General features: G+C 47.6%; 4 protein-coding genes across 5 annotated transcripts in view; 2 read left to right on the forward strand and 2 right to left on the reverse strand.

Annotated features, from left to right (window-relative positions):
- mdn1 (midasin AAA ATPase 1) overlaps nt 1–1,354 on the reverse strand; it is a 45,122-nt gene extending 43,768 nt beyond the window's left edge. For both annotated transcript variants that reach the window (XM_057017567.1, XM_057017566.1), the window contains exons 1-2: nt 1,048–1,354; nt 566–792 (exon numbers count right to left, since the gene is read on the reverse strand). In XM_057017567.1, the coding sequence (XP_056873547.1) occupies nt 566–792; nt 1,048–1,158 (338 nt within the window). In that variant the 5' untranslated portion in view covers nt 1,159–1,354. The remainder of the gene's footprint in view (nt 1–565; nt 793–1,047) is intronic.
- A 32-nt stretch (nt 1,355–1,386) lies between these two features.
- Nucleotides 1,387–11,409, forward strand: casp8ap2 (caspase 8 associated protein 2). Its single transcript, XM_057017569.1, has 10 exons — nt 1,387–1,678; nt 3,052–3,117; nt 4,151–4,225; nt 4,366–4,466; nt 4,565–4,639; nt 4,774–4,889; nt 4,972–7,238; nt 7,881–10,368; nt 10,452–10,551; nt 10,629–11,409. Exons 2-10 carry the CDS (start codon nt 3,072–3,074, stop codon nt 10,689–10,691), a joined length of 5,331 nt encoding a protein of 1,776 aa, XP_056873549.1. The 5' UTR covers nt 1,387–1,678; nt 3,052–3,071; the 3' UTR covers nt 10,692–11,409.
- Nucleotides 11,410–11,544: 135 nt separating this feature from the next.
- gja10b (gap junction protein alpha 10 b) lies at nt 11,545–16,151 on the forward strand. Its single transcript, XM_057017571.1, has 3 exons — nt 11,545–12,196; nt 12,274–13,677; nt 15,720–16,151. The coding sequence occupies exons 2-3, from the start codon at nt 12,292–12,294 to the stop codon at nt 15,756–15,758; spliced, it is 1,425 nt and encodes a 474-aa protein (XP_056873551.1). The 5' UTR covers nt 11,545–12,196; nt 12,274–12,291; the 3' UTR covers nt 15,759–16,151.
- Nucleotides 16,152–17,260: 1,109 nt separating this feature from the next.
- The window catches only part of bach2b (BTB and CNC homology 1, basic leucine zipper transcription factor 2b), a 43,794-nt gene continuing 33,923 nt past the window's right edge, over nt 17,261–27,131 (reverse strand). The window contains exons 5-6 of the mRNA XM_057017570.1: nt 22,727–22,933; nt 17,261–22,470 (exon numbers count right to left, since the gene is read on the reverse strand). Coding sequence (XP_056873550.1) covers nt 21,994–22,470; nt 22,727–22,933 — 684 coding nt within the window. The 3' untranslated portion in view covers nt 17,261–21,993. The remainder of the gene's footprint in view (nt 22,471–22,726; nt 22,934–27,131) is intronic.

Genomic DNA, 27,131 nt, shown 5'->3' on the forward strand with positions numbered 1-27,131 from the left:
AAACTGTCCTGAGGGGGTTTCTTTGGATTCTTCTGTACAACACCTGCCAGAGGAAGAACCAAGGTCAGACCCACTAAGGAGGGAGCCACCAAAAGCATGCAGGATTCTCAGCTGATCAGAGACACAGTGGAAACGTTTCTAATGTTAAACTGATGTTTCCAAGGTTTATACCTGTGGTTGCCACGACAGCTCCAACCTTCCCCTCATCCTAATGCTGGCAGTCAGTAAAAGAAACTCCATCAAATATTCTGTATTAAAAATTCTGAATGTTTGTAATGGAAACTGTTACATTAGCCTTTAGATTTATGGAACTGGAACAGCATAAAGAAGAGGCAAAAACAGCTGCCATGTAATTTTTAAATAAATACCAAAGGAAGAGCTTCAGTTCAATAGTAGTTCAACAAGAACCATCAAAACATCTTCTTTCTTGTGTCAAAGTTCAGAAAGTTCAGCCACCCCCAAAAATACATACTTGAAAACCTTATAATACCCAAATCCATTTGGAGAGGAGAATTTGTTACAGGCCATAATAAGAGGGAACAAAAGTGATATTATAGGAACCTACATCTTTGCATCAGGACTGATGTTGAGAAGTTTGCTGACAGCCACACACAGGCGCTCATGGAGGTCATGACTGACCCGGCCACCAGCTTTGACCCGCTCCGCATTTCGCTCTAATAAATCCAGGATAAAAGGTCGCAGATGTCGAGCAATCAACAAAGTGTAGTCCTTTTCCAGGAGCAACTGCGCCAAAGCCCCCAGGACACACTGTCGGTCCTGCTGGTTCCATATCTGAGGAGACATCATGTTGCAAGGCAAAGGAAATAGTGACTAGTTGGCATTTACACACACATTAGGCAATATTCCTGTAAAGCATCTATATAATTGGGATTTACATAGGGCAGAGTGAAATAATAGGTCAGAATACAGCACTTCCATTTAGTGCAATGTTAAGGAGATCACTGGGAAGTACACAAAATGAAAAACTGCAAATATGCTGCTTTAACATTTAAGAACACTCTGACAGCAAATACGTGTACGTCTTACCTGTTTTGACAAATACTGAGCCAGATGATTGTGATTTTTGTCAACATGCTTGGATAAGATGCCGAGCGATGAGAGACTCAATTCCAAATTTTCCATCGTATCATTTGTCATTCGCTTCTTGAGGAGTGACCTAAGGCGAAACCAAGTCGATGAAACCGTCTCCTGATTTGGGGTTCCACAAATGTCTGGAGCTCATTCCGACCCTGTGTGGCCCAGGTTTTATCACAACACACGCGTTGCTGTCGCTGCCGTTAAAAGCCTGTCCACATGTATATGATGCGAATTTCCTTCCGGGTCAGCTTGCGCTCTGTGGTCGCGATGTGATGACGCAAAAGGGCTGAGCCGTCGCCGGTCAGGAAAAGTGCTGACCACAAGGGTGTCAACTTTTTCCTCGACCCACTATAACACCTTCTACTATTTAGGATTTTGTCGGTCGAAGAAGTTTGTGGTGGCAGACAGAGACCACCTTTAACGGCGCAACATTTACCGTTGTTTTTAAGCAAAGAGGCACCGAACCCCGGCAACCTGTGACACGACCGCGGGAAAATGTCGTTACTTCCTGTGCAGCGGAGACTTGGCGCGACATTACAGTTGTAAACACCAGGAGGGCACGGAATCATCTTATAAGCAGGTACGCTGAAAGAAACAGCTGTTGCTGGTGAACTTTTATTGGTCGGCAAGTTGGTGTGTGTGTGTGTGTAATGACCAATATTTGCAGGTGAACGTGCCTCATGGCATTCTAGTCCTGTTTTTGTCCTATTTTAGTGTAATCTGTGGGAGACAACAGGAGATATGGTCACTTCTAACCATGCGATGTACAAGAGCCAAATGCATGTTCTCACACAAAAGAGAGGCATTCTCCTCCCAAAATGTGATCTTTACTGTTGTAAATGTGCGGATTAGTCAACACCAGCAAACTTAGCTCAGATGAAGGAGTGGCCGACGGTAAATTACGTCCAGGCTTTCCTTTCTATGATTCCATTGTGTCTCTGCTGATATTGAGAGGACATTTTCAGCTTATTTGGTTTGTTTCTGACTGCTCTAGTTTGATGGTTACTTACTCCCTGCTGTCTCCTTTGTTTGGACCGAGCTTAACAAAAGAAGTTAGTTAAAAGTGATTTTGCTGAGAACTAGTGGGATATTTGCCTCAGCCTATCTGCTAATGCCTGTATTATAGCTGATTCACTGAATATATTATATTATATTATAGCTGATTCACTGCTCTCTAAACAGTAAACAGTAGATGTTGATGTTCTCAAAGGCCTCGGATTCCAAAAATTAGGAAATCGTTTTTTATCTTACAATTTTCTTTTGTTTTTCTTGCATCATAAATCTTTCGGGTTTTTTCTTCTATCTGACTGTGATTTTCAAAAAATTCCAGTGCTTTGGGAGAGTAATTGAATCTTTTAGTTAATAACTTGGTTGATTGCTGTTCACTAGTAATAAAACTGCTGGTTGCAGACCAGCAGCTAAACAGCTAGAATGTGTAGAAATACACACTTAACATAAAAGAACCGCCACACACACACACATCCTATACATACTGTATATACACAAGAGATCTTGTCACCATTGAGATTAAAGTAGATTCAAGCTGCATTGAAGGTGCAGATGAACACTTGTGCATCGAGCTGAAGAGTCTTGGGATGAGAAGTGTGCACTGGTGCAACGGTCTCGGAGCTTCTGAGTCCCTCTGTCCCCCTCTCCTCCCCTAGCAGACCACTGCTTAGAAGAGGGCAGATGCCACCACGGTACCGTAGAAACGGTCCTGCACACCTCAAAGGATCTCGGTCCCCCAGCAGACGAAGATGGTTCTGGCCCATCTTCGTCTGTGTTGAGTGGGCTAGTTTAACGAGTCCAACACGCAGGCGTCTCTCATGTCCACTCGCTGGTTACTTCACATCCATCATTGCTACTTGCTGGTTGTAGAACAGGCTTGTTTTTATTAGTGTCCTGGCATAGGTGACCAGTAATAATGTCTGACTGATGATACTTTTCTTTTAGGTTGTGGGGGAATATTCGGAATGATGGATGTTGGAATGAACAAAAACATAGACGACATCTTCACTGGTAAGTCTGACATCCCTGTTATGTCTGATGTTTCTGGGTTACATTATGAACATGGACGACGATCTTCATGCGATATTTGAGGTAAAATCACCTGCAAGGGAAAGCTTCATCTAGGCTGCTGCCTAACCTGTGGCAGCGTGAAGGTGCTTCCTGCCTAGACGGGGATCATCCTTTATGCTTCAGGGGCCTGTCGGACGATTCGCTGTGCAGCTCCCTGAGGTTTAGATCCAACACCGCGAAGAGGGGCAACATTCATGTCTTGTATTTACAGCCAATCCACAAGACATGGCTCCTTCACGGGACATCCAGTAAACACATGATGAGTTGCAATAAAAAGACACGATGTTCCGGTTGACCTAGAGCTCAGTTAAGTCTATATGAGGCGACAGGACCAGCGTCTTTGTGCACTTTAAACTTTAGCAAACAAATTTAGAGCAAAGTTACTATACAATACAAAGTCAAGTTGGGAAACCCAAACCAAACCAGCCACCGGATCAGGGGAGCCGTGGCGTCTCTGCGGGGGTCCTGCAGGCGATGCAGCCCCCCTTCCCCCCCCGCTATGAGCCACATCGATGGAGAAACATGACTTAGTTGAGTGGGTTTAAAGACTTGTGGTGGGTGGATGACTGGATCCATATGAACGTGGTCCAAGGACCTGATCCAGCCACAGGAATATGTGTGGCCAAGGCTCAGTAAAGAACGTGGGGAGGGGGGGACTTGCCTGTTAGGACCCGTCCGGGTGCCCGTGCTGACTCCTGTATGTTTGTTGTCCTCCTTAGTCTCAACACTTTTAGTGTTGACCTGCCCTCCATATTCCCTGCATCTCCACCCACGGAGACCCACTCACCACCGTGGGGCTGATACCATAGCAGGTTTAGTGGAGTCAGGCCTCCAAGGCTCGGGGATGTTTCAGCAGCTGGTCTCAATGTCATGCACGATTCTTGCCTTGAGTTTCCACTCAGTAGTGGAGGAAGACCTTACTTTAATGATGGCTGCACGTATGTTGACACGTGCTTGCATGTTGTGTCTGCAGTCCTGGTACCTGATACCAAAGAAGATTCTGTGGATATTTACGATGGCCTGGATCTTGATCCCAGCAGCGATCGAGGTAACAACCACACCTTTGCTCTATTATTACATGGTCTGCCAGAGTCCAAATCATTGGTTCTGAATTGATAAATAAGCATATATCTATATTCTTTGTCCAACATTAATCAAATGACAAATTGTGTTTTTATTTTAACGCAGAAAAATCTTCCCCAGACGCTTTTCAGTTGAAAGAGTCGATGGATCTTTATGAGGAAATAGTCACAGAAGAACAGCAGAACAGGGAGTCCACCTACTCAGAGGTGCTTTTTCTGTCATTAGCAGTAGTAGTAGTAGGGCTGTTATTACAGTTGTTATAGCTGTTACCAGCGTCTCTCTCATTCCTTTTGTTTGTTCCTAGCTGGTGTCCAGATTCCAAGCAGCTCAAAGCCAAATTAAAGAGTTGCATAAGCGACTCGAGCAGGTGGAGTTGCAGGTTTGTTTGGTTTTACTCTTTTTAAATGTTTAACGTACATGCAGCCCCCCCCATGCATATACGTATAAATGTACGTACAGCTTTATTCTCTTAAACGTCACCTGCATTACACGCTTGTTGTCTCCTCCCTATAGAATACAAGATTGAACACGGAGAACTATCGACTTAAAAAGAACATCTCGGCGCTCTTGCAGACAGCGAGACAGGAAGTGACGCGAAAAGATGCCGAAATCCAGAGGCTTAACCAGAGGCACGGCTGCTGCTTTGATTTCAACAGATTACAGTTTGAATATTTCCTCTGACTTCATTGTGATCGTCTTTGTTCTTTTCAGGCCAGACAGAAGCTGCTGTCATCATATTAATAATTTGGGAGGCAAAAGTCAGGTTCAGAGGTCTTCCCCAGATGCCTCCACCAACAGACAACTTCCCTCAGCGACTACTCCACTGCCTCTTCCTCACCCGCCACACAATCCTCCCCCTGCTCTCACACCTTTGCCAACCCCACCACCCAAAAAGGATCATCTTGTTCAAGAAACTCCTCAACCTTCCAGGAAGGAAAGCAGGAGTCACACCTCCACACACTCGGGAGCTTCAACGGCATCTTCTCACAGCCATTCAAAAGGTTCCTCAAAAGGAACCTCATCAACCCACCGTAGTGAATCCCACAAACAGAAAACCGCACACAGAGAGGAAAAACATCACGCACCATCTGAGTCAGCAGATCGGGATCACAGGAGTTCAGATCCCAGTAAGGACTCTTGTGGCTCAGAGAAAACCGGGTGTAAATCAGAAAGAAGCAGAGGGAGAAGCGACTCTCGGTCACGGAGGAACAATGACGAGGAACGCCACCGGTCACACAGGACGAAAAGCCCTCCGCCACAGGGTTCAAAAGGTGCAAACTCCTCCGGTGAAAAGAAAAGAAGTCATGAAAGAAGACAAGATACTGTCGAGTTTTCCACAACAGACTCTGAACTTTGCGCAGTTCATGCTAGCAAAGAGGCTTCCAGCAGGGCTGCGAGGCGTGAGCAACGCATCAGGAGTTCTGATGGAAAGGATCCGAAGAAGGTGTGTTCCAAGCACCACTGTGTCTGCCAGGGTGACTGTTCAAAAGAGAGAATGGGAGGTCGACCATCCAAAAGTGAGTCTAGGAAGGAGGAGAGACCACATCCAGCCAAGCTCGACAGAAAGTCAGAGAGGAGCGGTTCATCAGAGAGGAGCCGAAAGAGGGCAAAGCACAGCTCCAAAGACTCGCATCACAGAGATACCTGCAAGAAGGAAGGACAAAACTGTGCACAGGATGTCTTAAAAGACGCCTGTGACAAAGCTGATGTCACTGAGAAGAGCTGCGTGGAGAACAGTTCCAACAGGAAGCTCTGTTTCATGGAAACGTTGAACTTGACGCGTTCTCCAATTAAGAAGGCAGCGTTACCCAATGACGGCCACCAGGCGTCGGCGGACGCGGCGGATGACAGTGAACTAATGGATGGAGGTTCACAGCTCGACATGGAAAACATGCAGGTCATTGATGAAGTCAAGGCTCAGGAACTAGAAGATGTTGTTGAAGAGCCCCAAAAACCCAGCAAAGGTCCCCAGTCTGAGAGCTGTGAGGATGAGACGCGTCTCCAAGTCAAGGACAAATACGCAAGTGACCCTATTGTTTGTGACCTGCGAGTTGAAGACCCTCTAGTCCAGGCTGTCCCAGCTTATGTCCAACCCATCAGTACTGAAGAGAAGGACAGGAGTGTGCAGCTCACTCACACATCTCCAGACAGTAGTTCCTTTCAAGAAGGAAACGAACACACTGTAGGGAATAATGAAGACTCCACCGAGATGACCTCACACAGCCACGTGGACGGATCGGAATCTGTAGAACCTTCAGCTGGTGGGACTGAATGTAGTTCTTTAGCCAAAAAGACCTCTAGGAATCTTTTTGAACAATCTGCCTCTGACCCACATGTGACTGATTCAAGTGCAAATCAGAAATGCCCGTCTAAAACGACAGCACAGACAAGCGACAAAGACCCTGTGTCTTCTTCACCACCAAAGGACAATGTCCCTGACGCTGCCTGTCTCCAGAGTCCCCAGGCCACTGTCCTAGCCCGGGACCCTGACGGAGCGTGTTCTCCTGCTACCTGCTCCACTCAGGAGAAGGATTCTGACGTTGTGTCCAGCACAATCAGCCTTGAGTCGCTGCCCCAAGAAGGCCTCAGTCTTCCTGATGCCATTTACATTCTAACCCAGACGGGCAACGCCGCCTGCGACGTCGTCAGCACCACAGAGAAGACGGGATCTCTCCCTGGCTGTGATGCAGTGTCTAAAATCAGCAGCACTACCCAGGAGGGTGTTCTACCTGACACACAGGGGGAGCCCACAGTCACCCCGAAGAAGAGCTGTAGTCCTGGGAAGAGCCAGGAGAATAACTCTGAGCCACCCAGTTCAAAGCCATTACTCCATGACGAGGACTCCATGATGAGCCTTCTGAATAATCTGATGAGGATTCCTGATGTGATCAGCCCCCTGAGAAGCCCCATACAAGCGTCCAAAAGAAGTCATCACTGTTCTCAAAGCAAACCGGGTCATGTAAAAAGCCTGGAGAAAGGTAACTTTAGCCTTATTTCATTCATTCTAAAAGCTGATATCAACACCAACTTTACGTCATTGTTGAAAGTAGGTTCTTTATATTTTAAATGTTTCCTCTCAGTCAGCTTGAAGAATTCTCACATGTTTGTTGAATGGTCTCTCTGGGTTTGATAAGGGTTGATATTTCTGTACTGAAATTATAAAAGATGAAATAGGTGTAATAATGCAGTAGAGAAACCTCAATAAGCTGTGCAGTGATTGCAACTGTAGCCTCACACACACACACACACGCTCCAGGTTAGTGGTGGGCAACCCAGTCCAGAACAGTCTGTCCGACTGGTTGGACAACTGCTGTCATCATGTGACCTGGGATCCCAGGCCAATGCTGTCCTATTTAGAACAGAACACCTCCCCCCATCCCGATTGCGGTGCTGGTTGGGCTGGGTTGCTCAGCGCTGAGACTCTCCAGGGGCATCTTGTGACTCAGTCTGTGATTCTTAGGCCACTTGGTGTGACTCTTTATCTTTGAGGCCTTTCAGTATCTGTATTTCTAAACTGTGGGTGCAGTGAGATAGCTGCTACCAAACAGGGGTGCAGCGAATGAAAACCACCACTGTTAGTCCAGATAAGAGATGTTGATCGTGGTCTTGTGTCTTTACAGAGTTCGCCAACACAGACGTTGAAGGTACCACAAAGTCATTGGATGTAAATAAGGAAAATAAATACCCAGGATCTCCTGCTGAGCGTGAGGCCCAGAACTTGGTGGATAAGGGTTCCAGTCCACCTTCAAATCTCTCGGACACAGAACTGGAAGAAGGAGAGATCTTAAGTGAAAGTGATGAAACAGCCACAGACTCTCCTGTTCCTGCAGCCAAGAGGACCAAGTTGGCACGACCGGTCAAAAATAAAACAAGTCCCAGGACTGTGTGGAATAAGACCTTTAAAAAAAGGAGCGCTGCATCAAAGGAAGCTAATGGAGCCGTTGGGTTAACGTCCCAGAGCCCAAAGAGTCGCTTTAAAATGGTTTGTCCTGCAGCAACCAAATCGTCCTTTTCCACTGTAGAAGAAGTGATGGAAACATTCAGGTTAGTTCGTGCTGAGATTAGAAAGAAGTACATGAAGCTTCATAAAACCTTTCCCAGGAAAAGCTTCTATGGCGTGATGGTCAATTTCCAGGAGTCTTTTTTAGAGTTTGTGGAAGGTGCTTATCTGGGACGAATATGCCCTCAGCCAGCTGAGCTGAAATCAAAGTTAAAGAAGCTGATCATCTCAGTGTTTAGCAAAGTATCGGACAATGGCATCGTGAAGCGCATCTTTGAACAGCAAGCCGCTGATCTGAAGATGAAACTGTGGGACTTTGTAGATGACCAAGTGGACTACTTGTTCCGGGACATTTTGTCAACATTGAAGAACTTTTGTGTAAAAGCAGATGCTGAGAGAAACGGGCCCAGTAAAACAGAGCATGTGTCGAAACAAGCTCCGGCTAGGGCCTCAAAACATGGCCTAAAAGAAGCACAGCTAGCAGCAGCCCCCAGTCAGCTCAAGCCTTGTGCTGCAGTGCCCTACAGAACAGGGCTCGGAAGCAGAGGCAAAGACATAAGGATAATTCCTGTGGATCAAGAGAGAAAAGCTGAGTCGCATCCAGAAGATCCACATCCACAACCCAGCCTCCAGACGCCCACGATGGTTCCTGCAACTCCAGAGAAAAACCACTCAGTCGTCGGATCTCTGCTTGACAAAACTGACTTTGAGCTTCTCACGGAACAACAAGCCTCCTGTTTGACGTTTAACCTGGTGAGGGACACTCAAATGGGGGAAATCTTCAAGTCTCTCCTACAAGGAAGGGACTTGGAAGCCAGCAGCATCACTACTGACGGCTCGACGTGGCCCTTGGGTACGCCGAGGAAGGACGGAGAATGCTTCATCGGTATTAGCACTCCATCGAAATTTGACTCTCCAGCTAAATTCTCATCTAAACTTGTTACGCCCTCCAAAGTTAGCGCAGCAGGGTCCAGCATTTCCCCTCATAAAACACCATCACCCCGCTCGAGAGCTCAGACTCCACTCAACCCTGCTTTATTTGACGAAAGTTGCTTGTTAGAAGTACCGCTAGAGAACCGAGCGCAGAGGTCTTACTCGATTTTATCCGAAGATCTGGCCGTCTCGCTCACCATCCCATCGCCTCTGAAGTCAGACAGCCACCTCAGCTTTCTTCACCCTGCCAACGTTCACGCCATGTCCACTCCAGAGAGCGTCATCAGCGCTCACATCAGCGAGGATGCTCTTCTGGACGGGGAGGATGCCACAGAGCCGAACATCCATTTGACTCTGGACTCGGATAATTCCAGCTGTAGCTCCAGTAACAGTAAAGACTCAGAAGTTCTCCCAACACCTTTTGTCTTCAGGCCCGACCAGCCCATGCAGGCGCTGGTAATGGAGAAATCCAACGATCATTTCATTGTGAAGATTCGCCAGGCAACCGCGTGTGTTGACGGCTCGGATCCCGCCACGGAAGAATCGGAGCGGCCTCATGAAGACGTACCTGGCAGACTAGTGAAGGCAACACCTTCAGAGGTCCTACCAGCAGAAAAGCCCTTCAGAAGTCCCCCTCCCACCACAGACATCACGGTCATTGAAGGTCGCGGCTCCATGGCTCTGCAACACAGCAAAGGAGAAATCTGTTCACCTACTCTGATGAAAACCTCAGAGCTCAAGAAAAGTCTGCCTGAATCTCAGGGTTCAGCTGACGGGTCACGCAACAGTGTTCAAACATCAGAGATCCGCCCACCACAGCGCAGAGGATCTGTCAAAGACTCCTCTGCTGGCGGCGCCAGCCATCGACGCTCCTCAGATACTGCGTCGAAGGACAAGAGTCCACATCAGCCTGCTGAAGATGCCGGTTCAGGAAGGTGCAGAGAGAGAGAGAATGAAAGAGCTCCACCTGGACGGCGCGACAGCTCAAAAGGCAGCAAAAGGAAACTCCACCGAGAGAAATCGGTGCACAAACGCCACAAGAAGCCACAGGAGAGCGTTCAAGAGAGTGCGTCTGAATGCCAGAAGAATGGTCCTGAAAGCAAATCATCTCCCAGCAGTCTTCATGCCAAGAACGTCATCAAGAAGAAGGGTGCGGTGGTGATGTCTTGGACAAGGTCAGTGTCCTCCCATCTAGTCTCGGCTCATTCTTCTCCGCGCTCCTGGGTCCCATCGTTGATGTTCCTTTTGCTTCTTGCAGAGATGAAGATCGAGCGATCCTGTTGGACCTGAAGGCCAAAGGTGCCTCGCGCAGGACTTTCTCCGCCTTGTCAGAGAAACTGAAAAAGCCATCGGGGCAGGTCAGCCCGTGTTCTCATGTGGTAACCGTCAGTGCTGCAGGGCCCACAGTCACCCTTGTGTCTTTCCTGTCTTCCAGGTTGCTCACAGGTTTTACCAGCTCATGAAGCTATATAAGAAACAGGGGAAGGTGGCCGCATGATGGGAATAGTCTGTACCCTGACACAGCTGCAGACAGGTGTGCTGCTCTTCATCTGGCCGTGACTATGACAACACGAACGGGGTCTTTCCCAGTGCTGGCGGGTTAATAAACACGGGTGGGGGGGTCTGAAACGCTTTCTTTTCCCATGAGAAATCCAATCACTGTCCACAAGTCTTTTGTTTGCTCAGTTGTAATCCATCAGACCTTTAAAAGAATGACTTTGCACGTAGTGGTCCTGGCGTGGACGGTGGGGAACCACAGAGAACACTGCGGTCACAATCGCTGCTTCAGGTTTTCTAATCAAGCATCCAAAATGACCACAACTCTTGCTGTGTGAGATGGCCAAAACTGATCCTGATATTAGTTTCTTCTCAACTTTTCTCTTTAAGAATGTTAAAAACATCTTCATCGCGGACGTTTTACCGTTGAGCTGCTTTCTTATTGGAAACCACTTGAAGCACAAACCATTTAATGACACTCAGCCTTGATGGTTTCAACCATTTTATTGTTTTTAATGTAATTTTCATCTTGTTTTAATGAAAATATTGAGGGTTTATTAAAGCATTCGTGTACAGCCTGTACATCTTTCTATGGCGATACAAATGAAACAGTTCACCAGTCGGCTGGATTGGCTCTTGGTTGGTTCCTCCTCAGCAGCATGTAATACAGTTTTGTAAATATTCTGTGGATTCCTTGAATAAAGTTTTATTTATTTAGACACATGTCTGTTCACTGGGATGGGGCAGCTGGCCACAACACCTGACGCCCAAGAGGACATAAGCAGTCCCAGTTATGAACCCAGGGACACACAAACACACTCGTGGTCAAAGTGCAGCTGTGCATGTCCACAGTGATGGGCCCACAGCAGAATGGACTCCAGAACCTTCTGGAAGATCAGACATCTGCCATCTGCATGTAGTAAGAGGAGCGTCGGAGGGTCTCCGTCCTCTCTGGACTCTGGACGCTGTAACAAAAAGCAGACGAGACCAACCTTACAGAGGACCTTCGTCACAAGTTGAAACTATTCCTCCTTTCACCAACAAACTGTAAAAGGCCTTTTTCCTCATTTCAAAGTGTATTAAAGTAGAGAAATAGACAAATAAATGAGGGTGGATTAAAACACTTCCCATGACGTCCATGCAGGTGCTGTAAAGTGCTTCAGTGATCGTGAGGACGTCCCAGCAGCGGGCGTCCACAGACGAGCCGCTGTGTTTCCCACTTGTAATTAAAATGTATTTTTAAGCGTATAGCTGTGCATCGATGTCTGGGGTTGTGCTACTCCCTGGATGGTATCCTGCTGAAAGTGGCCTCAGGGCAGGACAGTGCTGTGTGGTGGATCAATGGGTTCAAACAGGAGTCCTAGTTTCCAGCAGCTTTGCAACACTGTCTTTTGCACAGCAAAGCAGGACCACAGCTCGCTGCCTGTCCTGATGTCTCCATGTGTGAATGTCCTCTTTCGTAACTGCTTTTGGCTGAAGCACATCCGACACGAACCGTAGAATCACGTAAGTACCCCGAATTCTCTTGTAGTGGGACCGTCCCCGTTGATGCAAAAACCTACTTGTCTTTCCTAATTTGACAGATGATAATGTGATGGAAAATGGGGGACTGGAACTTATTAGGAAGTATTTTAGAAGAAGTCCACATTCATTCCACCATTGTGGGCAAAATCTGGCTCACCATCCTCTTCATCTTCCGGATGCTTGTGCTTGGGGTTGCGGCCGAGGATGTTTGGGACGATGAGCAGAGTGAATTTGTTTGCAACACGGACCAACCTGGGTGCAAGAACGTCTGCTACGACCAGGCTTTCCCCGTCTCCCTGATCCGTTATTGGGTCCTGCAGATTATTTTTGTATCCTCTCCATCACTGGTCTACATGGGACATGCACTGTATCGCCTGAGGACCCTTGAGAAAGAGCGGCACAGGAGGAAAGCCTGCCTGAAAGCTGAGCTGGAGGGTACAGACCCCATCCAGGAGGATCACAAGAGGATCGAGCGAGAACTCAGGAAACTAGATGAACAGAAGAGAGTGAGGAAGGCCCCTCTAAGAGGCTCCTTGCTTCGCACATATGTTCTCCATATCTTAACTAGGTCCGCAGTAGAGGTGGGTTTTATCGTAGGACAATGTGCTCTGTACGGCCTTGGACTGTCTCCCTTGTACAAATGTACCAGACTGCCGTGTCCCAACAGCGTCGACTGTTTCGTCTCTCGGCCTACAGAAAAGAACATTTTCATGGTCTTCATGCTAGTTATTGCTGGTGTTTCGTTGTTCCTCAACATTCTGGAGATTTTTCATCTGGGTGTGAAGAGGATTAAACAAAGTTTGTATGGATATAAATACCGAGATGACGAGAGCGTGTACCGCTCAAAGAAGAACTCCACGGTACAGCAAGTGTGTGTTCTCACAAATTCGTCACCACAGAGGCTGGTGCAGCTCACACAGATGACTTGTTCGGCTCTGCCTGACACTCACGGGGAGACTCTGGCAATAAATGTGTCCCACCAAAACCAGGAAGGATCTGGCGCCACCAACCAGCAACCGTCACACATTGGCATGCCTGCCCAGGGTCTTCATCAGGTGCCACCTGTCGAGCAGCAATGCGCTGTAGGTACAAGGAAGCCGTCGTATAGCAGCGAAGAATCCAGCGAACCTCACGTGAGGCCACAATATGCAGGACCCAGAGCCACCCTCGTCGCCAGCCACATGGAGATCCCAGCAGCCCTGAGGAACCCACAGAGGAAAATGAGCAGAGTAAGTGTTTATAAGGAGCTTAGCGACATGAGTGACTCGGCAGAGAGCGAGCCCCACCCCACGGTCCGGAAGTGCAGCTTTATGTCCCGGGGTCTGTCCGATGGAAAGCTGTCCTCCCCGTCCGACAGCACCGACAACCACAGCGGAAGTGATGCTGAAGCCCAGCATCTCAACCAAGCCGAGGGTTCAGTGGTGACCCCCCCACCACCTGCCAGCGGGAGGAGGATGTCCATGGTTAGTAGACAATTTTCACAGTCCACAACAAAACTTCACAAACCTGATTCTGGTGTAGATAGTTAGTGATTTTAATTAGTTAGTTGCTCAACTATGACATTTACAACTTAACTCTCACAACATTTTAAAGAGATTCTGAATTTTTAGTCCCTCAAAAGTGTCAGATTTAACCGGAACTTCCCAGAAACCTGGAGTCAATGATTCTGCCATTCATACCGGATTATTAGAGATCCACAAGCTCATTTTAATCTAAGAAGAACTTTTTAAAATTTTTTCTTTTCCGTTTCTTTCTAACCCTAACCCTTAAGAGAGCAAATAATAAATCATTGTAAGCATAATCCATCATGCATGATGTTTATGTTCAAGAGCTGATGTTTAATTATTAATCAGATCAACATGTAATTAATGCTTTGCATTTTCTCTCCATAAAAGGGCGACATCATCACCTGAGATCTGATGACTTTTATCCACTTCACTGAAAGGAACCAACCAGATCAGGAAAATGATATAAATCAACTGTCTAAAATGCAGTTGAGGTCCCAAAACCTCCTTAAATTACTTTGATTTCATTCAAGTTTTCTTAATCCTCCACTACAGTTCCTTTTAAACAAACACATATACAGGTCAAGGAAGAAAGTGCTTCTCTCTACATACACCATGTAATTAATTTCTGGTTTATTGTGCCTTCATCAAGAAGCAGCTTCCTCCTCCTAAAGGACCCTAAAAATGAATCGCATTGATCAAAGATTTGCTTCAAATAAAAGCCTGATGCTCCTTGCTCCTCTCCTTGGCCTGCTCCTCCTGGCCTCCTCCACCAGAGGTCTGGGAGCTTGAGGCTCCTGCTGTTCCTAGCATTACCCTTTTGGACAGAGGTCTCAAATGTTTCAGGGATCTGCTGGAGCTACTCCTCCAGCTTGGGAGTCACAGCCCACCACTGTTTTTTTCAATCCCCATATCCTCTCCAGCTGCTGTCTCAGATCCTGATACTCCTCCAGTTTCTCTTGTTCCTTCTTCCAGATCACTACAGCCTTCTTTTCCACTTTGTCCCTCACAAGAATATCCCACAGGATCTTAGCTCGGTCATTTTTCACCAACTTCGGCGGTTGTGCCCCACTTTGACCTCAGCATTTCCTGTCCAGATTTGGTACAGATGTTCCTGTAGACTTTTGCAGCTACAAGTTGTGATGATCCATCTGAGCTTCACCTGCTAGCATCTTCTACTCTGCTATTATGTGCTGCATTGTCTCAGGTACTTCTGTTCACAGCCTTCACCTTGGATCTTGCTTGTTGTGGTAGATCCTCTACCTTGGATCTTGCCTGGTGCGGCAGATCCTCTACCTTGGATCTTGCCTGGTGCAGTAGATCCTCTACCCTGGATCTTGCCTGGTGTGGTAGATCCTCTACCTTGGATCTTGCCTGGTGCAGTAGATCCTCTACCCTGGATCTTGCCTGGTGTGGTAGATCCTCTACCGTGGATCTTGCCTGGTGCAGTAGATCCTCTACCTCAGATTCTACCTGGTGTTGTAGAACCTCTACCTTGGATCTTGCCTGGTGCAGTAGATCCTCTACCTCAGATTCTACCTGGTGTCGTAGATCCTCCACCTTGAATATTGCCTGTTGTCGTAGATCCTCCACCTTGGATCTTGCCTGGTGTGGTCGATCCTCTACCTTGAATCTTGCCTGGTGTGGTCGATCCTCTACCTTGAATCTTGCCTGGTGTGGTAAATCCTCTATCTTGGATCTTTCTTGTACTCTGAGTCTGTTCTTGTGCTGCTATGATCGTTACCTCTGTGCAGTTTTTCACTGTGGCCTTTTCCAGCCACTTTCTGTATTTTTTGGTGCTCGATGGCATCCAGGAACTTGTCTCCCCAAATGGTACCAACAGAACCCACCCATCGGTTTCTGATACCCAAGGTCTTCAACTTGGTCTAGGTTTGGGCTCCCCTTTATGGCTCTCATCGGGTTTGGTGTGGCAACACACAGGTAATGTGGTGTAAGGGTAACTTTAATCCTTCTTTATTTGAGTTGTGTTTGTCTTTCAGAACATGCTGCTCGAACTGTCGTCAATCATGAAAAAATGAAGCGGAGGAGATCTTTGGGACCAGGACTCCGGGAAGCAAACCTCCAATTTCAGCTTTTACTTCAAGTGTTCCAAATGATGTCTTCACTTTCACTCCTAGGTTTCAGGTTTCTGCCACCATTCACCGCAGTTACACGTGTTAAGCTGTTGATGTTCCAGATTTAAATGTTGTGTGATGTCATTTAACATGTAAACGTTCTGTTCCTGGCTCAGAGCATAAATGGGGCCTCACAAAAATGGGACACAACTGGATTTTATGAATAAGTCTGGACTTGGTCGATATCAGAGTGAATCGACACGTCTCTTAAAGACAGAGAAGGGCTCCAATGTTCACTGTAGAATTAGAGACGTTTAGTGATGTTTTCTTTGACAAATTAAAGTTGGAATAAAACAATGTTTGTGTTTTCTGTTGGACCGTTGTGCTGGAGTGAAGCTGGTACCAGTTAGGCCGTGTTGGGCTTAAGGTGACCAGTTTAGCACTATCTGCTTCCTGGGTGATTTTAGTCACAATTTATTGGGTTTACTGTTCAATGAGTAAAAAGTTCAGTAACTGAACCATAACATGAACCCAATCTGTTAGTCTTAACATTCAAAAACTGAGTGAAATATTTCAGCCATGAGCAGCAGCCCGACGTGTGCAGGTTGTTGCAGAGCAGCTATAACACATCGGGATATTAACCAGTATGAGCCCTGTTCAGTGGGTTCTGTTGATGGTCAGTGTTCATACAAGGACCAGTATCAGTGTTTATTGCCTGATAAACGACACTGAGCTGAAGGACATCATAGACCCATCCATAGACCCACTTCAGACTGGTGGTTTAATGGTGGGTGGGTATTTTCCTGGCCCACTTTGGGCCCCTCAGGACCAGCTGAGCATCTGTCAACGCTGCAGCCTCCTTGAATGTGGTTGATGACCATGTCAGTCCCTCCATGACCCCCGTGGACCATCTCCTGAGGGCTGCTCCCAGCAGGGTGATGCACCATGTCGCAAAGGTCACATCACCCCACACTGGTTTCTGGGCCGTGACCATGAGTGGACTCATGGACCATGACTCTAGTGGCCTCCAGTCCCAGCAGATCTCAGTCCAATAGAGCAGCTTTGGGAGGTGTCGTAACAGGAGATTCTCCTCACAGATGTGCAGCCGACAGATGCGCAGCAACTCTGTGATGCTCTCATGTCAGTATGGAGCGAAACGTCAGTGGGACGAGGCTGTGACCCAGCAGGGTGACAGAAGCCGGATCAGGTGATCATGCTTCTGGGGATCAGAGTGAGACAGATCTGTTCAGAGCTCTGGAGCTCTCAGTCAAGAGGACACCCTTCAAGTGACCTCAGTAGTTGGTGGATACTAGCCTAAACGGTGGGGGGGGTGACTCGACCCCGATCAAGACAAGTAAATAGGCCGTTGTCTTGGTGATTAAAAGTTTTAATCTCAGTACGCTTCAGAAATAAGGAAGCAGCTCTACCGTGGAGGTCGTTCAGGTCTGACCCACAAACAGCAAACATGATATGCACGTTTCTTTATTTCATTAGGAGAAATGGTGTCAAGACAAATAATAATAATAATAATAATTATAATAATAATAATTATAATAATAATGATCAGTTGTAAAACACTAACAATTGAAACAAATGAAAATGGGTTTTGCACAATACCTTATTTACAATTATTAGCTCATTTTAATTAATTAGGGTCATTTAGCATTTAAAATGATAAAGGTACAGACTCTTAGCAGAGAATAAGCAAAAAACAGCTATTTCAAATTGACAGTTTTAACACAAAACAATCATCTAAAAAAAGAAAGAAAAGCAACAACTTGAACTATAAGAGCTATAACATTAATGATGCACCAAAGTCTACTTATACAATAATTCATATCATTTGTGTAAAAAGCATGTAGAAAAACACCTGATGCCGTTGCTGATACAGTCATTGACCAGTTATGAGAGGTATGAAGGATTTCACAGGTAGATAAGTGTGAGAAAGTCCGCACTGGTGACTCGGGGATGGGGGCTCATGCCCCTGCATACATGCACTTCACTGGAGTGTGAACAATGGCCTCTGAAAGGTTTTTCTAAGGCAAATCTCGGAGATGCTTTTGGATGTGATGCTGCCTCCCGAAACAAAAGCAAAGCTCGATTAATGACAAACGCCGAAACAGTCAAATTCCACCAAACATCAAGATCCCGAAAACAAAAAAAAGAGCAACGGTGACGTGATACCGACAGGATTTGTAAACATCTCGAGTTTTCTCAGCGACCCCGGCTTCCGACCGGGACGCTGGTTATTGAAAGGAAAGGTGAGGAATCTGTGGAAAAGGCATGTTTTTCTCTCCTAGAACGACCTTTGGAGTGGATGCACCAGTGTTGGTTTCAGAGAAGCAGCAACAAATGGGAGGACTGAAAAAGACCACAGCACAAAGGCAGAAGTGTTGAGTTACAGCAAAACTAAAGAGGTTCACAGGTTCAGCCAACCGATCGGTCCGAATGGAGCCTAGACGCCGAATCCCTGGAGTCACCCACATGTTTGATGCATAGAACAAATCAGTCTTTGATAAACTCTTCTCATCCGCACTTAAACTAGGTGGTTTCTGGAGGTACATGTTAGTTGTTCGTCAATCTGGAGGGAACTGGCCTGGACCAGAGGGGACTGAACCAGAGGGGACCGAACCAGAAGGGACTGAACCAGAGGGGACTGGACCAGAGGAGATTGGACTGGACCAGAGGAGACTAAACCAGAGGGGACTGGACCAGAAGAGACTGGACTGGAGTAGAAGGGACTGAACCAGAGGGGACTGGACCAGAGGAGACTGGACCAGAGGAGACTGGACCAGAGGACACTAAACCAGAGGGGACTGGACCAGAAGAGACTGGACTGGAGTAGAAGGGACTGAACCAGAGGGGACTGGACCAGAGGAGACTGGACCAGAGGGGACCGAACCAGAAGGGACTGAACCAGAGGGGACTGGACCAGAGGAGACTGGACTGGACCAGAAGGGACTGAACCAGAGGGGACTGGACCAGAGGGGACCGAACCAGAAGGGACTGAACCAGAGGACTGGACCAGAGGAGACTGGACTGAACCAGAGGGGACTGGACCAGAGGGGACTGGACCAGCGGAGACTGGACTGGACTAGAAGGGACTGAACCAGAGAGGACTGGACCAGAGGAGACTGGACTGGACTAGAAGGGACTGGACTGGCGAAAAGAGGATTGGAGTGGACTTGAAGGGACTGGACCAGAGGGGATTGTTTGGACACTTGTTTGGACTGGGCTAGAGGGCACTGGACCGGACTGGGCTAGGGCCGGAGGGTTTCTGGTTCAAGTCTCAGGTTCGGACCAACAGGTGAAACGTGGGCTGGTAACATGGGACCTTTTCTGGAGCCCTAAACATCAGTGTCTGTGGGGACGGCTGACCCCCCTCCCTCTCCGTCGTGGCTGTCCGTGCACGTGTTGATTGCGTGCTCGTGTATGACTGCATATATGAAGCAGTCCTGTCCTTTGAGCAGGACTAAGGAAGGACTCTTCTGCTCCGTCGTAGCGCTCTGCTCTCATCAGGCTAACGAGGAGCGGGAGTCTCTTTGTCCCCCTTAGCTTTTGTGTTACTGGAGCAGCCAGAAAGGGTGCTGGGAACCGCGGACACGCTGGGGCTCCTTTCTGAACATGTGCTTTGACACAAATCAAAGGATTTGTACCGTTGAACGTTTAAGAATCAAGACAGGCGATACAGAGACACACGCGGGAGCTCGCACCAAAGTTCTGCTACACAACAAACTGCATCCAGGAAGAAAATCGACAGTTGTACAATATAAAAATGAAAAGACTCGAGTTGCTTTAGTTTTGCTGGTGAGAACCTGCTCGTACATTAAAGGAGAACGAGAGAGGAGGGTTTTAGCTCAAAGGCTCATCCCTCGGGTCTGTCCACGTGTCCGTGTGCGTGTCAGGGGCTCCGGCTAGAAGGGCCCTAGGTAACCCTCCTGGTCTGGGGTCAACAAGCAGGCATGTCAAACTCAGTCCTCGAGGGCCACGATCCAGCCGGGTTTTCCATCCCACTGAATGCATTTTCAACCTGGTAGGACAGAAACCCCGGCTGGATCGTGGCCCTCGAGAACTGAGTCTGACATATGTGATCTACAGCATCAGTTACAAATGATCAGTGGAAATGAGGGAAAACTAAAATTGGAACCATCAATCTCAGATTTATTTAGCCAAAATACTTTCAGAAATTGTTAAATTGACTTAAAGTAACCGTAAACATTTAGCAGTAATAGCTTTGCATTGCTGAAATATCAGGACAAAGAAAAGGACTCAAGCCTGTAGCAAAACATGCATCAATATGTGAAGCAGCCAGGCTAGCATCGTAGCCAGGCTAGCATCGTAGCCAGGCTAGCATCGTAGCCAGGCTAGCATCGTAGCCAGGCTAGCGGCCACCTCTGCAGCGCTTCTGCCAAACTGGCCGTGACTGTGGTGACTTTGAAGTGATCTTAGCATTTTACGACTAACACTACACTTTAGCTTCATGTTCTGACTGTGGAATCAGGTGGTTGCTGTGTGTCTATCTGAGCTTCTCACAGAAGCTAACTAAAGCTATCAAATTAGCAAAAACTATCGGCGCTTTAAAGGACAACACATAAAGCTTCACATTCTAAGTCAATTAACGTGGGAAGGACAGAATACAGCCCGGCTTAGGCGCTGACCTCTAATGAGGGTTGAGGTCATTTAGCTTATTTATAAAACAAAACAAAACAAAAACAAACAATGACAAAGTAAACAGAAGGGAGACAAGCTAGCTAAGCTAATAGCTACAGGCAGCATGCAAGCACGTCACAAAGGTAGAACCTTGACCAGAAGTAACAAATGCAAACATATCGTAGGATTGTTAAATCATCACATTTACATTATTCATGTCAAAATGATCTTTCATTCCTTAAGAAATTGTTTTATAAACCTGGGAACGATACTCTTCTATAACACTTTAATCTGAAGTTTCAAATAAATTCTCTCCATCCTCTTTAAACTGGTGTCACCAAGATGGTTTCGGAGCAAGTGCCAATTCAAGTGCTGCGTCTCGGCGTTTCAGGGGCGTGAGGCCGAGGCCGAGACCCTCGTAGAAGTGCTAAATGGCTCTGAGTGCTTGGAGGGGGGGGCTGGATTAGATCCCTTCCCTGGTTGTCAGGTTGTAAAGCTGCATTTTTGGTCTTTCTCTGAACATGAAATGATCACGTGGTGGAAGCACATCTGGAGATGTCTACGAATACTGAGAAGAAGAAAACAAAGAGCCCGGGGCAGACCTCTGGGGGAAGGAGGCTCCAGCGGGGGGAGGTCAAGACTCTACTGGTGGAGGTGGAGGTGGAGGTGCGTCCGCGCGTACGCGTGTGTACGTGTGTAACGAGCTGGTTTCCTGAGTTGAAGAACGTCCGCCGTGATGGGGAGCAGGAAAAGAAGCCAAACGGTGGTCAACACCAGTTAGAAAGGAACATCTAAGAAAGCCACTACCTGTACAAAATCACCGATACAGTCGTCATGCTCCGTACTACACACACTTCTGTCAAACAAGCACGTGTACAGTCACCATTACAACATCCAGTTACAGCCGTATTGCTGATGAGCGGGAAACCGAAGGAGCCGTTAATGTGCCTGGAGTTCTCCTCCCAGTCCGGGACTGGGGAAGGCAAAGGGGAATGTTTGAGTTACAGCCTGTACAAAGCTCTCCTGTACAGATATACAAAGAGTTGTTTTTGCATATGAACTTTTTACAGCGTGAACGCGCCGCCGCCTCTTCCGTCACAGAAGCTTCTGTGTGTCTACGCGAGTTCTTGTCGACATTCAGAGAATTTTGCTTTTTTTTTTTCTTTTCTTTCCTGAGTTTGAATCGCCGCGACCCCCGGCGGGGTCGGCGAGACAGAGCGGGAATAAATAAAAGGCAGGAAGAGACACGGTTGGAACGCAGAGAGCTGCTGTTCAGGTCTGACTGTGGAGAGGAGCACCGTCGCCGGCGGAGGGGGGGGGGAGGGAGGGGAGGGGGGGGGGGGTGCTGAGAACCTCCGCCGGAACACAGTATTGCTGCAGTTAAGACAACTTTAGTGTCACAAACACACAAACCACATAAATACAAACCACCCTTGTTTTGGAGTCAACACTGGCAGCGGCTGAAGGGTTCCCCCACCGGGGGAGTGGGGTGGGGGGGCGGGGGGTGGGGGGCGGGGGGTGCGCTTAAATACAGGTCCCGAGCAGGCCGCTACATGACGCAGTCCTTCCTCGGCTGCTCGTCGGTTGTACATTTCTCTGTCATTTCCTGGCAGAAATCGACCGTCACTGTCTGGTTGGATTTTTCCGAGGACAATCCCGACGGCGCCAACGCGCCGCCGTCTCGGTCGTCTGGGTTCCGCAGCGCCCCGTTCCTGACGGCGGGATCGTGCTCGCTCTCCGAGGGCCCGGGCGAACCGTGGAAACTGGGCTCGGGCGTGGCCGATCCCGAGCAGACGGTCAGGTCGATGCTGGTGGTCGGGGGGCTGGTGGCGGCTTTGGGCTGGTGGGCGGCGGCGTTAGCGGGCCGCACCATGGGGCAGTAGTGGTGTAAGGACTGGACCTGCTCAGGGCTCAGCTGGACGTCCCTGCACACCTCCTGAGACAGGCAGGAGAAGTTCTCCCACAGCTCCCCCATGCAGGCCTTCAGCTGGTTCCTCTCGGTCAGCAGCTTCTCCTTCTCACACACCTGCAAACACACACACGCTTTAGGACACGTCTGGTCATCGCACACATGGCAACACACCGGACCCACCGAACCAAACATCCAAAAGTGCCACTAAAAGTCCGGACCTGGTTTCAACAGGAGTCAACTGGGACGAGAGCAGCTCAAAACGAGAGCACCTGTGATGCCTTGTGGGCCTGACACAAAGGTCAAAGGTCAAAAAGGCCCCGCGGGCTTCTGGCTCCAGAACCAGCTTGGGTCGGGCCTGTGACCAACTCACCAGTTTTCTGATCTCACACTCCAGGTTCAGGATACAGTCCAGCTTCCTCTTGCGGCAGCGTTGGGCTGCGATGCGATTCTTGCTGCGCCGCCTGACGTCATGAATAAACTCCAGCTGTTCTGAGGTCAGTTTGTGCATTTTTAACAACATTTGGAAGTCATTTCGTGGAAGATTCGTGATCTGATCTACTGGGAAAGGCAGCTTCACCTGCAGGAAGACAGAGAAGAAGAGCAAATCAAGAAAAACGTCCAAACGACCTTATCGAGAGTCTGCGAAGTACAACACAACTCCCTTGTTTGCATCTGTAGTTCAACTGTCATTCTGATGATATCAGCGTTTTTATTTAGGAACAAATACATTTGAAAGCCTTATTTTTAATGGGTGATATATTCCAGAAGCAGTTGGTCGCATCATTGTCAGTAAGAGAGGAGGTTTAATCTTAAAGGAAGAGAATTATTGTGTGTAAACACCTTCAGAACAGTCCAATCTTAGAAATACTCTAATAGGAGGAGGAGTACAATGTTTCCATTGAAGCTAACGAATGTCACATTTTTAATGACGCTATAAAAAACCTTCACAAAATTCTAGCTATTTATATTCTCCAACAAACTCTTCGCTTCTTTTCTTTGAACTCTTTGTTGCTTTGTTGTCTTAGCGAGACTCTTAGTCGCTGTTGCCAGAAATGACCACCAGGTGGCGACAGAGCGCCTCCACCGTCAGGGTCCCAGTGGACGTCCTGATCCTTTAACAGTCTCTGTCCTCTACGTCTCCCTGAGGACCTGGACGCGGGCCAGTCCTACAGAATGGTGGGACAGTGACTTATCTAAAGCATGGTCAGGTGATTTTTGGGAGCGTGAATGTCCGCATCTGCACAACAAAAGCATTAGTTGATTAAATGCAGCAAACGTGCGAACTCTTCCCTCGTATTACACATCATGGTTCCTTCGTTTTTCCTCAATTGGCAACAGGAATTCAGCACTTCCCCCAGGTGATGGCAGCCCTCATGAAGAACATCCACCCCAGCAGTATCTGTATGCACCAGGGAGAGCGGTAGCTTCAGGCAGCAAGTGAAGCAGAAGAGGCATAACAAAGAGCCAGAGGAAGACAGCCGGAGAACTTGGCAGGGATGAGAGGAGCAGCAGCTCTCAGTCCTCTGCCTCTTCCTTCCTCAACAACAACGTCAAACAAAGGATGCTCCCCCTGCCACCCCCCACCCCCGTGTGTACCTGGCTGCTGCAGCAGCCCCACAAACACCTTTGATAGCCCTCAGAGCAGCCCTGGCTCCATCACAGCATCAACACAGCTGTGTGTGTGTGTGTGTGTGTGGGGGGGGGGGCAAAGTGCCTGCTCATGAAGGAACAGAAATGACACCTCACTGACGCACTGCTCTCCTGTAGATGGCAAATTTACACCGGACAACACAAAAATACAGCTCCCTCGTCCCATCTCATCCCATCCCATCATCTGCATGCAGACGCATGAATTAATAATGAGTTAAGCTTTCAAGGCAGGACCTGACGTCTTCAGCTCCAAAGAGAGCGATGAAAGATGGCCGCTGCCTGGATCTGCAGAGCTGCGTCTGAAGGGTCTCTTCTGGAAGTGCAGCCCTCACCTGCAGCTTCACACCCGCTTCCTCTGTCAGGGACCTCAGACTGGTGTTGGGACACAATGCGTAATAGATTCTTGGGAGGAACCTTCCCGCACCAGCAGCTCCACCAAGATGGTGGTCAGTCTCCGTTAGGACAACGCTGCTGTCATGTCCTGTCCTACATACGCTGCTGAGCTTTCCAATGGTCCAACCTGACCAGAGAGGAGAGGACAAAGTGTGACCTTGTGGGGAGGATGCTGTGCTTCTCCCTCCACCAGTATCCAGATCACGGGGGACGTCTATATTTAGCTCCTCTTCCACAAGAACCAGTTCAAGGGCTGGTGTGACAGCTTCGCGCGCTGATATTCTGCATTTGCTCCTTTTCTTTCAATCGTGGCTGCTTTTGCTTTTTAAAAACCTTCAGAGTCGAATCTCATTTGGTTTTTTTTGGTTTTTGTTGCTGTTTTCACCCCAAAAGTCTAGAATTTGCACCTCTGGCCCAAAGCCGGAGGTGTCTCCGAAATCTTCTGCGGTGTCCTGACCTTTGACCTCGACCCATGTCCCTGACCCCCCCATGGCCGCCTGGTTGCGAGCAGGTCCAGGTTCTTTTCTTAGCTGGGTTGCGTCTCTCATGCCTAAACCTTGGTCCAGAGGTGTTTGGTTCTGCCAGTAATCCCGAGCTGGGATCTTCAAAACCATCAGGTCTTGTTGATGGACTCAAAAAGCCTCTCCTGCTCTTGTGGATTTCTGGCAGCTGCAACTGCAAAACCCCAGAGGAAACCTTTAATTCACTGTCAAAACAGGCTAAAAACCTGCAGCAACCGACAGGACGTGCACTAGTGCAGACCTGGAGCGCTGCCAGGGTGTCTCAGGGGATTCACCCACATCCAGCCACAGTAATGGAAGCAGCCAGAACCAGCAGCAGAAGAATGCCAGATCACCAGGGTGAATCTGGCCGTCCCGCGGGCACCACAGTCCTTCACTAATGACACGCTTACCAGCTTCAACAGCACAATTATCTGAACACACTCAGGTTCTCTTCTGGATCAAAGGTCCAGGGGGTCCAGTGTGGACACGCCTTTGCTATGAACTCATGAGAAAGAGCTGATGAGTTCTGAACAGAAGTTTATAAAATGACGAATGAAGAATGAGAAATGAAGCTCCACCAGGCTGAGGAGGCAAACAACGATCAACTCAGGAGGAAGCGAGAAATCATCTGTAGGCGGACTCAATTCAGGAATTATTCTGCTAGAGGAGCACTACAATACAGTATTATACAGTATTATATAGTATTCTACAGTATTATTTATTATTATGAAATATTCTAAAATATCAAATAGTATTTTACGGTATTATTTAGTATTCTACAGTACTATATAGTATTCTGCATATAATATTCTACAATATTCTACAGTATTATAGATTGTAGTATTCTACAGTATTATACATAGTAGTATTATACAGTATTATAGATTGTAGTATTCTATAGTATTCTACAGTATTATATCGTATTATACAGTCTATAGTATTATATAGTATTCTACAGTATTATATAGTATTCTACAGTATTATATAGTTTTATACATAGTAGTATTCTACAGTATTATATAGTATTCTACAGTATTAAATAGTTTTTTACATGGTCGTATTCTACAGTAATATATAGTATTCTACAGTATTACATAGTATTATACATAGTAGTATTCTACAGTAATATATAGTATTCTACAGTATTACATAGTATTATACATAGTAGTATTCTACAGTAATATATAGTATTCTACAGTATTACATAGTAGTATTCTACAGTAATATATAGTATTCTACAGTATTACATAGTATTATACATAGTAGTATTCTACAGTAATATATAGTATTCTACAGTATTACATAGTATTATACATAGTAGTATCCTACAGCACTTTATAGTTCTCTACAGTACTTCCTTTGGGAGGTATTTATGTTTGTTAATGATTTAGTATTTAATCATATATTAAGAGATGGACAAGATGGAACACCTGTGCTGAGCTCAGGTGGAGAGCTCGGAGCAGGAGGCTGAGGCTCTGACGGGTCAGGGTGAGGCTACAACGATGAGCCAACCGCCCCCCACAGACCAAGTTCACCCTGGAACAGCAGGAGAGCAGGGCAGGAGTTCCCCAGAGAGAGCCTCACATGACTCTGATAAGGTGACTCCACTGGCTTCTGCCTCCACTCAAAGCACTCCCTGCCACATAAAGACCCCTTGTCCCCCTGCAGGCCACAGTCCTTGGATTAAACCCCATATGCTGCCTTCACAGAACTCAGGTCAACAGAGGAGGGAACGAGCGGCCCAGGTGTCGGTGCAGAAGAACCCCCCCTCCTTCCCAAATGCCCTAGAAACATTGTTCCCTCAACAGTTTGGAGCAGAGCTGACGATCAAGCCTCTTACTCTTCCGACTGTCATAGCTGGCAGATCTGGATTCCACTCACAGAAAAGCTCAGTCCTTTCATGCAGCTCCACCACTTGGAACACACAGATTTCTACTGTGAATCCCATCGCCATGGCAACACACCATTTCTGCGGCAGCTTCGGTACCCTCGGCAGCAGAGCCAGTCAGCGGCAGGACCACACATCACACATGTGAGGGGTGTGTTCAGCAGAGCTGAGTGGTCGGCAGTGGTGGCCTCAGACCCACCAATCACGCTGAGCTAGTCCTTATCAATAACATGCTTGCCCTTTGTGGTCAACAACAACAACAACCACAACAACCACCACAACAGGTGGCTGCCTGGAGGAGGGCTGCCCAGGTGGATTAGGCCAGCATGATTATAGGATTG

This window comes from Takifugu flavidus, chromosome 19, assembly GCF_003711565.1.
Source record: "Takifugu flavidus isolate HTHZ2018 chromosome 19, ASM371156v2, whole genome shotgun sequence".
NCBI classification, from domain to species: Eukaryota; Metazoa; Chordata; class Actinopteri; order Tetraodontiformes; family Tetraodontidae; genus Takifugu; species Takifugu flavidus.

What these genes read in the sequence shown, in the direction of transcription:
- casp8ap2 (XM_057017569.1), top strand. Translation starts at nt 3,072, where the DNA reads ATGATGGATGTTGGAATGAACAAAAACATAGACGACATCTTCACTG. An exon ending in GGGAGTCCACCTACTCAGAG is followed by an intron (nt 4,467 to 4,564) that starts GTGCTTTTTCTG and finishes GTTTGTTCCTAG; the next exon opens with CTGGTGTCCAGATTCCAAGC. An exon ending in GTGGTGATGTCTTGGACAAG is followed by an intron (nt 10,369 to 10,451) that starts GTCAGTGTCCTC and finishes TGCTTCTTGCAG; the next exon opens with AGATGAAGATCGAGCGATCC.
- gja10b (XM_057017571.1), top strand. Translation starts at nt 12,292, where the DNA reads ATGGGGGACTGGAACTTATTAGGAAGTATTTTAGAAGAAGTCCACATT. An exon ending in GCGGGAGGAGGATGTCCATG is followed by an intron (nt 13,678 to 15,719) that starts GTTAGTAGACAA and finishes TTTGTCTTTCAG; the next exon opens with AACATGCTGCTCGAACTGTC.